This window comes from Tetrao urogallus (genome assembly GCF_951394365.1).
Source record: "Tetrao urogallus genome assembly, chromosome: 1".
Classification (NCBI taxonomy): domain Eukaryota; kingdom Metazoa; phylum Chordata; class Aves; order Galliformes; family Phasianidae; genus Tetrao; species Tetrao urogallus.
The window spans coordinates 76,375,250-76,387,343 of NC_136813.1; the positions used below are offsets into that span (position 1 = coordinate 76,375,250).

General features: G+C 35.6%; 1 protein-coding gene across 4 annotated transcripts in view; it reads left to right on the forward strand.

The window, feature by feature from the left end:
* CNKSR2 (connector enhancer of kinase suppressor of Ras 2) overlaps window positions 1-12,094 on the forward strand; it is a gene marked incomplete at both ends in the record, with an annotated part of 204,118 nt that overhangs the window by 139,019 nt on the left and 53,005 nt on the right. For all 4 annotated transcript variants that reach the window (XM_079536249.1, XM_079536250.1, XM_079536251.1 and 1 more), the window contains 3 exons: window positions 8,781-8,829; window positions 9,700-9,872; window positions 11,976-12,049. In XM_079536249.1, the coding sequence (XP_079392375.1) occupies window positions 8,781-8,829; window positions 9,700-9,872; window positions 11,976-12,049 (296 nt within the window). The remainder of the gene's footprint in view (window positions 1-8,780; window positions 8,830-9,699; window positions 9,873-11,975; window positions 12,050-12,094) is intronic.

A 12,094-nucleotide genomic window follows, 5' to 3' on the forward strand; every position in this document is an offset into this window, starting at 1 on the left:
TTCTTCATATAGTAATAACTGCTTTCTGTTCACTTCTGAAGTATATCCTTTTGTTTTCAGATTAACCCCAGTACACAGTATTTCTAACACTTGTGAATGCTGACTTTAGAATGAGTGTAAAAAACATAGCCATCATAGAATTAAGAAGACATAATGTTCTTTCTTCCTGAGATATCTTTCATCTTATATTTAGAGGAAATTTTACAAAATTTCATCATTGTATCCCAGAATGAACTATTCCTTTTCTACTTTAATTCATGGATACAGTGGAAGTGTTAGGCATGAATTTTAACAGAATGTTTAAGGGCCAACTTACAAATACTCTTTCTCGCGTTTTCCCATGGAAACTTGCCTTCTATTGAAGAACCTATTATTGCACAACTGTAACTATTACTACAGCCAAGACAGCAAGCTGTTCCTGGTATTGTGATGCAGAGAGACACAAAGGACTGCTTTCTGGAAATATCATTTTAGTCCTGAGGGGTACAAATGCAGGGAAATATCCAAGCCTTGGGAATGGATATAACATGTTCTTAATAGTGATTTAATCAGTAGATAACATTTTCTCCTCATAAAGAGTACAGGTGTTTCACCACTTGAAAAGAGCAAATTTGGCACTGTGTGTATTCTCTTTTAAAGATGAGCAGAAAAATCATTTTGGTGACTGTCTTTTTCATGTTCTCTAATAAGACTGTTTCTTCTGTGCATACCTGTGTGCTCCTAGGATCACAGAATGGCTTGGATTGGAAGAGACCGTAAATATAATCTAGTTCCAGTCCCTCTGGCGTGGACAGGATTGCTAACCACTAAATCAGGCATTAGATCAAGCTGCCCAGAGCCCCATCTAACTTGGCCTTGAATGCTTCCAGGGATGAGACACCCACAGCCTCTCTGGGCAACCTGTGACAGTGCCTTACTGCCCTCTGAGTAAAGCATTTCCTCCTAATGTCTAACCTAAATATCCCCTTTTAGTTTAAAGCCATTCCCCCTTGTCCTACCACTATCAGGCCATGTATAAAGTCAGTCTCCCTCCTCCTTATGAGCTTCTCCATTGTGGAAGGCCACAAGGAGTTTTCTCAGAGCTTTCATTTCCTATTTTATCAAAATCTTTGCAACTTCATAGTCCCAGAAGAGTACAATTTTCTATTTTATCGATTTTTCACCAAAAAGTTAATATTTTTGAAAGTCAAAATGAGTTTTCTGTTTCTCTGACTGGAAGAATATTATGCCTGAGTGCTAACAGAGTAAATTCCAGGAGTTTGTCTTCCTTGAAGCAGTTTTCTCATTTATTAGAGAATTAATGTACCTCGCATCTTTCTCTGTCACACAGCAAGGCTGAGCAGTGGGAAAGAGAGATCAGGCAGAGGGACAATCTGAAGTTTCACTATTGGGAGAGAGCTGTGAATTTACTCCTTTTCATGATAAGGATCTAGGTGTTGTAAGAGGAACAGAAATTTGCTTGACTGACTGATGCCTCGTAATAATCCATGAGGTTTCTGGGACACATGCATAGTGAGCTCTTCTCACTGATGCCTCATGGAAGAATTAAAGGCATTGGAAAAAAGAAGGCAATTTCTGTGTGAACATAAAAAAGACTGTGAGGATGGTTGAACATTGGAGAATGTTGCCCAGGGAGTTTGTGGAGTTTTTGGTTTTGGAGATAGTCAAAGCCCAACTGGAGATGGCTCAGTAACCTGCTCTAGATGACTCTGCTTTGAGTAACAGGAGAGGATCTCCATAGGTACCTTCCTGCCTCAGCGACTTTCTGATTCTCTGACTGATCCATTCAAGTCAATAAGAGATGAATCTGGGAATCACTGTGGGGTAGAAATAAAAATAAAGGATTCAATGCTATTCTTTAATGGGTGATAATTAAGTTTATTTCTCCTTCTTAAGTGAATGCAGTTGAAATCTACACTGTGATGTAACAACTGATGCATCACAGTCTTTTGCCACTAAGGACTAAATGCAGTTTTTGAACTTTTCCTTTCTTTCTTTAGACTTACTGTCAATAAAGCAGGTACTAAAATTACATGTTTCAGAGTAGATGCAGAGAAGAATGATTTCAGGATAAATTATTCTAATAAACAGCACTTGTCTAGTTGAACTTTTTATCTTTATTTGCTTCAGGCAGCAATGACACAGTCCTTGTTCTATAGTAGTAAAGACACTGGGGGAATATGAATACTCTTATTTACATTTGAAATTGTCCAGAAGTTTTACCGCTTCCGTTTTTCCATTAGAGTCCCATGGCTTAATGACCAAAAGGAAGATGTTTCTGTGTAGAAACACTATATGATATAATTTTCTTGATATGGCCTGAAAATGAAAAAAGAAACAAACAAAAAAACCCTAACTAACCAAACAGCAACAACAAAAAAACCTTTTTGGATTGCCTAAGTTTACATGTATTGTGCTATCAACTTGGCATGAACTAGTGCAAAACATCCCTTGCATGTAACATTTGCTGCACTGTACCCCAATATCTCAAGAAAAAATTGACAATGAGAGAAAGAATAAGAATTCCTGAAGAGAAAATCTGTGCTTGCTATCACATTTCAGACAGCCACAGTCTTGTCTAGCATATTCTTCTTGGATGAGGCACCTTTGATATTATCAGCCCTTGTAGATCCTGCACAACGTAACCATATCAAGAGTGGCAGCTAGAAATTTGACAGCTTCAGTGTTGATGGCTACATATTTTACAGTAAAAAGTTCTTAGAATGTTCTTGTCAATATACAAATTGTGTGTGTTGTGGGGTCGTGGTTGTATCTCCAAAAATATAGGGACCCAGTCAGAGCTGTAGCTATACATGATGACTGACACACTGTGCATCTAGTACTCCCTAGGTGTCTTTTGAAAGCTCCTGTGGGAAAGGAAAAGGTGCAGGAATTAGGATCATTGGTTATCTCATTAGCCATGGGCTTTTTTGGCTGCTGCCACAAAAGCTTTGACTTTTGCAAGTACACATTCATTTAGCCCTAGCACCGAAAGACCTTACAAAAAATTCTGGCATTTTTGCATTTCTGAATCAATGTAAAAAGGGGGAATCAAGAAAATATTGTGTGGTATAACGTTCCAAGTAATGAATTGTGAGATCAATTCTACCAGTGACTGTTAATGTGTCTGTGCCTCGTCACTCATTGGACAAACCAGTGATTCATGCGTCTCTCTGTCTGAAGTCCCCGCAATTTAAAAGAGAAATATCCACAGGATATTTATTGTAGAAATTCTAGCTTTTTGACATTATTTTCCTTGTACTACAAAACCTCACTTTTAGAGGTCTACTTTTATGTAATGTTCATACTGTGCTTTAGTGTAAAATGTCTTAGAAACTTAGTGAATGTTGTCCTTTTGAATCCAGGTATGGTATTTTATTATAGAGGATTCTCAAGAGCAAAGAGAGCTGTGAAGGGAAGGCAGAAGTCTGCATTACCTAAGCATCGAAAGATCGATTTGATTCAATAAATTTTGCTATTGGGAGGTGAGACTGAAGGTTTCAGGACACTGTTAATCAGCTCTCATGTCCTTTGCCTATAAATCACTTTTGATTCAAACTTACTATGGATTTATGAATTACATACAATAATTTTATGAATAACATACAAAAATTTTGTCATCAGCCTGTGACTTGAGTTTAGGAAGATTTCTGTCTCTGCTTTCGTAAATTCACTGCTATGCTTTTGTATTAGATTTTCTTACAAATGGGTCATCCTATGTATTGCGTTTGCATTTTACCTGTCCAGAATGAAGCACTGCTTTTTGAATAGCTTTGTAAACTCGAGTTCTTGCAGCATGTTAAAAATAGTTTAATTGCAATTTAGTGCCACTTGGTACCATTTCTAGCAATTAAATAGACGCTAAAGTCATGTAGCCACAGATAAATTAGAGGATGTTGAATATATGAGAGGTTCAAAGTCCAGAATTCAAGTTAAAATAATACACAATTGGCAAAATATAAGACAAAAAAAAAATTTGGAATAATCAGGGTTAGTGGTATATAGATATAGTAGCAAAAACATCCCACACAATCTTACAAATCAGATTTCCCAAACATAAAATTTTTTTGCAGTTATTCTTTATTAGCAGTCCCTGAAGTCCAGTCAGCACAAGGCAATTCAAACAAGCCTGTAACATATTTTTGTTTGTTTTTGCCTTCCTGAATAGGATCATAATCTGGAGTGCAGTCCTTCCTTATCCCACTTTTTAGTAGATTCCTGTTGAGTATATTTTCACCCTTAGATAGTTTATCTGATCCTTAGCCACGATAACTGGCTCCTTGAAAGTACTAGTTCATGCCTCATCACTTCTATGCTGCTAAAGTCCTGTCTGTTCAGCTTCATCTCCAAAAAATGCCTTGCAGATGCCCTGTGTGAACTCAGCTGGCTTCATTGCTGACAGTAATCTCTTCTTGTTTCGAGACCTAAATGTAACAACAGGTCGATACTTGGCCTTGCTCTAAACAAAGTAGTTATCTATTGTGAATAAAATTCTGCTGCTGATTTACAGTTTGCTTTCAGAACCATTCTGAGTTCCCAGAGGTCTTCTCTCATCACGCCTTTGTAGCAAAGTTCTTTAAAACTGTTTTGCTTAAGCATCTATGAAAATAATGCTATCTGTCATTAGCTCTTAATGGAGGCTAAATAATATAACAAGCCAAAAAGCATAATACTGTCATTGGGAATACATGGTTTTCTTTTTTTTTCCCAAAAATTTTGGATCTCCATACACCAAGAAACACGGTGTACATGTCTCACTAAGAGAAACATGTATGTTTAGTTCATCAGAACTGTGGAAACACAGCATAGTCAATGAGATCAAGTTATTGAGTATGAGAAGCCCAAAAATAGGCAGCACCAGTTTACTATTTTTTTCCAGATATCAGCTTCTCCATCTGCAGACAAAAGTTACAGTAAGTAGAAATGTTGCAAGCTACTTTGCTGAAACTAGAGAAAGTTATCTTACACTGACAGAGAGTGGAGTGTATGACTGTAAATAGTTCCTTAATGTCTAAACTTGCAGCTTCAGAAAAATTGGGTTTGACTTGAGCTTTCAAAAGGAAAAACAAGCAATAAAGATATCTACCTTTTTCTTTCCAAATCAAAATGAGCCCAAGTAAAAGACTTGGAGTTTATTATTCTCATAACCTGTTTCTCACTTCCTGCTTTCCGAAATGATTAACTGGAGAATCCCTAAAGAAAAATGAAGAAACAAACATCTGAATGAAGACTTTAGGAGCCATCATATTTAACACTAATTTCTATGTCTAATCCAGATCTTCAGAGAAGATTCAGTTAGGATCTTTTGTAGCAGAACTATATATTCTGTTACAATGAAGGACTCCATGTGATTTTTTTGAGATTGTCTAAGTTTTGGACATGGGTGTCACATTATTTTGGTCTCATGCATATGTATGTTAGCTATTAGAGAAGCTCTTGCATAGGTATTAGAGGAATAGTTTGACCCCAATTCTTTGGGCTTCCTTCTCAAATTTCTGAAAAAATAGTAGCCCCGAGTCAGTTTTGATAGTAGTTTTGATAACCCTTTGTTATGCATTTTTCTTCTACTTTCATTTTAGGTATCAAATAGAATTTCCTAACTATTACTGCAGTTTGAGTTTTATCAAATATCCATCTCTTTGGATAGCAGTTTCACTCCAAATTAATATTGATTACTTTATTAACTTTCCTATTTGCCATGAAATAAATGCATTCATTGAAACTTAAATTATTTAATGTTTTTATTAAATAAGTTTTTGATACAGAGAGCTATCAAATTACTGCTAAGTAGTCCGTAATAGTTATTCACATGTTCAGGCTTCTGAATATTTACTGTTTGCTTTCAGTTTTGCATCCCTTTTGATCAAATATACAGGAGTCTTGGTACTATTCAAGAAACTGAAAGTAGATTTTGAGGATGAGAGAAAAACCTGGAAGTCTCATTTCTCGATTTCTTGAAAGCTTTATGTTGTACATACTGTAATGCTGGAGTGTTATTGCATGCCTGCTGTTTTTCTGAACTGTGCTTCTATACGTGATTACTTTCTTGCTAAAGCAACCAGTAAAATTACAAACTGTTGGTGACCTCTTTTCTTAGTGTGAACTCCCACCTAGAATTTTTTTACTCTGTAGCTGCAATACCACACTATAATCTTAAAAGCACAGCGAAGTGTACATACCCCAGGGCACACTGCTATTTACTCCTATGCAGTTTTTTGATGGGCTTTGAGAACTCTGTCAACCATTTTGAAGTGTGTGAAAGTAAATAGAATCCACATAGCAAGTTCAGTAATGATCATTTGCAGCTGTTATGGTTCAGGTGCGCACAAGGAAATCTCAAATGGCTGGTGGGATTATGCAGCCAAGCCTTCAGAACAGGCAGACTAAAATACTATCAAGAGGAAGGCTACCACCTTTGTCAAAAAAAAAAAAAAAAAAAAAAAAGCAACCAAACACAGAAACATAGTGGTAATCCCTATTATAAATAATGTTTTATTTCTCTTGAAATAACATGTGCTTTGGAAGCTGCTAATAGCAGAAATAGATATATAGATATATAAATTAAATGTTTCTCTGACGTTCTGCATACATGTGCTTTTGTCGAAGGATTTATTTTAGGTTTATTATTAAACACAAGTGCAAGCAATTGTATTGTGGCAAAAAATTAATAAATTGAAATAACCGAGGCTCTGGGTACTCAAGAGAGCTTTGCATCAAATGTCATCTTTCTGTGGGTAATGCAGAGTTTTGCTAATTGTATTTTGGGCAACGGAAAAACATGTCATTCAGAATTTGAATAAACAGTTGCAAGTTTTCTTCAGGAGTGAAAATTTCCATTTGGGTTAAGATGTTGATCTATTTCATCTTCTCAGTGGCAGTTTTGTTTTCATTTCATCTATTTTTTGAGTTAGTAACAATTTCCTTTTATATAGAATGCTATTTTCCATTTAATTTTATGTTTGCTTTCAGAATTAGTAGGAGAGATGAGTTCTTGGAAACAAGGACAAGATGTATGAAAAAATAGTTGTTCAAAGCTCAGATTGTAGCAGAACCAAAATGTAGTATACATGTGTTGAAATCTAGCCTTATGAGTAGGTGAATGAACATTATCATGCAGTAAAATGGCTTTAGTACAGTTGGATTTCTGTTTTTGATGTGAATCCATATTTTTCGGATTTGTGGTATTAAAAAGTGTTATTTGTGTTAATGTTACACTTGCCACATCACAGAACTAAGCTGTAGAGGGGGAAACATTATGATGGTCAATACTGGGACAGGTCACTTGAGTGTGAAGTCTCCCTACTTGGAGACAGTTGGGCATAGGCTGGAGATGACCCTGAAGAACATAATCTGCCATTGGCACCAATTTAAAACAAGCCTTTTTCTAAGCAGGATGTAGGACAGGAGCTCCAGAAGACCCATACATCCTCCACTGTTTTGAGATTCCAAATGACATTGAGAAAATGGCTTTATTCATTTTCTAGTAACTGTAGAGAGGCTGCAGATAACATTTGGTGATTTCCACAATAAACATTTTTAGATTTCATCCTCACTTACCATAGTTTGGAGGTGCGTACCGTGCCATATCATGAATGGTATTGACTAATACATGTTGCTTATAAATATTTTGGTTAAAAAAAAAAAAAAAAAAAAAAAAAACATTTCCCAGGGCAGTGGTCACAGCCCCAAGCTGCCAGACTGCAAGCAGCATTTGTACAACACTCAGACACAGGGTATGGATTTTGGGTGGTGCTGTGTGGATCCAGAAGTTGGACTCGATGATCCTTGTGGCTTCCTTCCAACTCGAGATTTCCTTGTGCACTCATGAGCAGTAATAAGAGAAAATTTTTTTTTTGTCTTGAGAAAAATTTTTTGTATTGATTCATTGTATGCTGCAGTAAGAATTTTTAATATTCAGATGCTATAGTGTGGCCATTTCTTGGTTTCAGCACAAAGGTAATTTGTCTATCTTTATTTACAATTAAAATTCAAAACAATTAAAACTGTGTTAAATGTTCAGAATAATTAAATACAGAATTATTTAATTCACTGTAGTGATGATGATTATCTGAGTCTAAAGTTTTTAACAGAAAAGATCATAAAATGTGTTAATATGCATTGCTGCTTTTAATAATCTAGAAACTTCAGGAACAATTTCCAACCTGTCTTATTTCCAAGGCAGTGGGTTTGTTCGTGGTGCTGGATCAACTGGAGAGAAACACTTTCAGTCAAAATCTGGTTTAAAAAGAAAAATAATTTCTATTTCAAAATACAGATCTGTGAGAATTTTTCACTGTTGCAATTGACCATAATTAAATATTAGATTCATTTCTGAACAAAAATATCTGATGTCCTAATGATCATAATGTAAATGCCTTTAGACTAAAAGCAACTAACTAAAGCCATTATGTCAGGAAGATGAGACCATTTATTATAAATGCAAGAGCTGTATAGCTTTACTATCATAGGAAACAGAGACATGTTCTTTTTTATTAATAGAATTAGAAATAAGGGACTATTATACAGAGAATTTTCAGTTGTTAATGGCAGATTAATTTGCAGTCTACATTAGTATTCTTAACCAGGTGCTTTTGTTTTACAGTCTTATGAACATATGACCTTTTTACAACCAAAACTGACATCTTTTTGGCCTAGAAGGCTATTAGCTGAAGGTGTTGTTACCTGAAGATGACTTCAGCACTCACAGTGTTCTTTTATGATAGCATGTGGTTGAATATAAGCGCTGCATTATCTCTTCTTTTGTTTTGATTTTCTTCTAGACATTTCAGCAATCTTCTCTACAGCAGAAAAGTAAAAAGAAAAACAAAGGTAAAAATAAATTTATTTTCATATGTTGGTAGGAAGAGAATTGCAAGCATCAGTGTTTACATTACACATACCTTAGACCAACTAGAACTTTTTTGCTCCAGTCAAATGAGTAATTCAGTTGAACAGAAATATACTGAGTTCCTTGATCATCATACTGGGAAGCTATTAGTCTGCTATGGAAGTCTTATAGTAGCCTGTTACCTTATTATCATACTGCTACTATTTATTTTTTTTCAATATTTACATTCTAGCCTCTTTGGGGACAGGGCTGTTTTTGCAGCTGTATCCACATAATGCCTTACTGCAGTTGTTTCTCGTTACTTAAGTTGTCTGGTAATTATATCATGGTAAACTGTTTTCCTTTGATTTAGAAGTACAAAGGCCTTGGGAAATGTTCCACTGCAAAAGGAGGTTCAAAGACAGGTTTTTGAATACCAATTAAGTATTTACCTAGTTTTATTTCACAAAAATATTGTAGAATTAGTAGCCAGGTGTGAAATACATCAATTTATATGCTGTGTGCTTTAATCTGACATGAAATACTAATTTGCTGAAAATGATAAATAGCCATTTTTCTTCCTTTCTTTTCTCAAAAACATCTTCTCTTTCTGTGTTGCTTTTTTTTTTTTTTTTTTGGTCACAGCTTTAGAATATGAGCTCTGTAAGGTGCTGAACATTGTTTTGGTTTTGTTTATTTTAAGCTGTGTTGTCTCACATAGACTTTAATAAAAGGCTTGTAGTAATTTAGGAACAGAAAATGGAGGTTGAAATTTTTCCTTAATGTTGTGAAGCAAATTTGTAGTGCTTTATAGCTAACTTGTTGACATAAGGGACGAGTCAAATGCTTTCACAACAATTTGTCATTTTCAGCTCCTATTCCTGGTAAAAGCAAAAGAAGGATCTCCTGTAAAGATCTTGGCCGAGGAGACTGCGAAGGCTGGCTTTGGAAAAAGAAAGATGCTAAGAGTTATTTCTCCCAGAAATGGAAAAAATATTGGTTTGTCCTGAAAGACACATCTCTCTACTGGTATATCAATGAAGAGGTAAGCATGTATGCTTATTGTTTCATCATATAACCTGTGTAGTGTTAATGCCATGGTTTTGTGGAAAGCCAGTGGAGCAGCTGTGCAGCTTTATAGACCCAAATAACTATGCCCTATATTAATTACCTGCCTAAATTACCAAAGAAAGAATTAATCTTCAGATTTACCCTTTACTACAAGAATTAAAAACACAGTTTCCAGAGTCCAGCTCTCACCATTTTAGCATGAATCTGTCATCAAGCCATTGAAAGGGAAAAGTAGCTTATTTAATGTTGTCATTCAAGTTTAGTCATGAGAATGTAAACTTTAATTATATGCTGCCTAGCATTCCCTGTTTATATGTAATGGTGAGATCACCAGAAGCTCTGGCAATCACAGAAGATGCTTTTGTTTTCTTCAGTTGTTTTCTTGTGCCGTTCCTTCTCTAGCTTTTGTTATGATTTCAGGGCTCATATATACTGAACTTAAAGAGCATCAGAGCAGCCCAACTAAATTGTTTACAACTTTAATTGTGTGACATGTTTTGCATTCATACAGGATTATTTATATCAGCTTAAGCAGAAAAGCTTTTTGCCAGTCAGGTAGAAGGCCTTAATTTTAAACTCTACTAGTATCCTGAGATAAAACCATTACCAACATGTGAGTGTACTCAGGCTTGGACTACCTTACTTGTTTTAATCACTGCAAGCATTTATGCACAATTTTTTTTAAAATGTAACTTCTCCCTGAGTAGATGGAGTAGATAGAAAGGAAGTTCTCTGAACGGAGCCCATTTTCCCACACATTTACTTCATTTTTGCCTTCATCCCACCTTTTATGTCAGTAACCCTAACTCTCTCCTTTGCATCTTCTCTCCCAAGGTTACCCTACAAGGTCATCATCAGGGTAGAAATTCATAAGTACTAATGCAATGACTAGCCACCAGCTAGACAAGGACCCTGGGGAACTAATGAGCCTTGTGTACATGTGGAGAAGGCAGTGGTCTGAGGTCCTGTGCCTCCTTCCTGCCTTGAGATTCCTTGACTTTCTGGGGCTGTTATTTTTGAGACCTCAGCTTCCTCATCAAAAGATTCAAAAGGTGGGAGGGTACAGGGAGGCCTCAGTGACAGATGGACAGATAGCTTAACCATGCTCTTGCCAATTGTTCTTTTTCTTTGGAAACTATGCAAAAATAATAATAATAATAATAATAATAACAAGTTCATTATAAACAACTTCATTTTCATTTTAAAAAAAGTTCTAATGAAGAACATCTGACAACTTTGTACCTCCCACAGAATGACTCCATTGCAGTTTCATATGCTGATCTTTGTCATTTATTTATTTATTAAAAAGAAAATAATCATATAGACTGCACGTGTAGCTGTGGGGATTCTGAGAGAAAAAGATGTAATTCTTTGGAATTCCTTAAAATATAGTTGTGTCTTCTGCAGCTTCACTCTTACAATCCTGTGTTGATTTCTCAGGCCAAGTCATCAACAGTCAAAGAAGAGAATCTGTGGTATTGATGTGTCAGTGTCTTGAAATAATTCTTTCAAATTGTGCAGTCAATGCAGATTGAATATCTGATAAAATAACCTATGTGCAAGTCTTTAGAAGACAGAGGAAGAAGGTTAGATGTCTTCTCTGTGTGTTGGAGAGAGATAACAAGTAGCTGAAGTGATATTGCATATCCTAGTTGCGATATAGTATGAGGATGACAAATAACATTTATTTAAATAGTGGGGTTTTTTTTCACTTTTTTCTTCTGTTCCTTACAGTAGGCTGCATTTCTACTTACTAATTAGTTCATCCTCCCCTGAAATTATTTAATTACAGTAACTAATTGCCTGCATACATTTGGTCATTTTGTATATTTTCAGATGCACATTCAACTGTGAAATTGTTTGAGAAAACTGGATATTTAAAATGGTATTTTACACCAAGGGATCTTACTACTTTGGCAAAAGTCCCAGTGACTTCTACAGGAGGTTTGCCAGAGCAGAGCATACATTGGTACTGCTTATGTTAGAAGCAGGCAAATGCAAATATCTTTGTTTTCAATGTGGATTTTTTTTTTTCCTAACACCTTTACATCAGTACTATTTAGAACTATCTTTACAGGATGAAAAAGCGGAAGGATTTATCAGTCTACCTGAATTTAAAATTGACAGAGCAAGTGAATGCCGAAAGAAATAGTAAGTATGTTCAAAAATAATGCAATGGTACAATAGGAGCAGTGC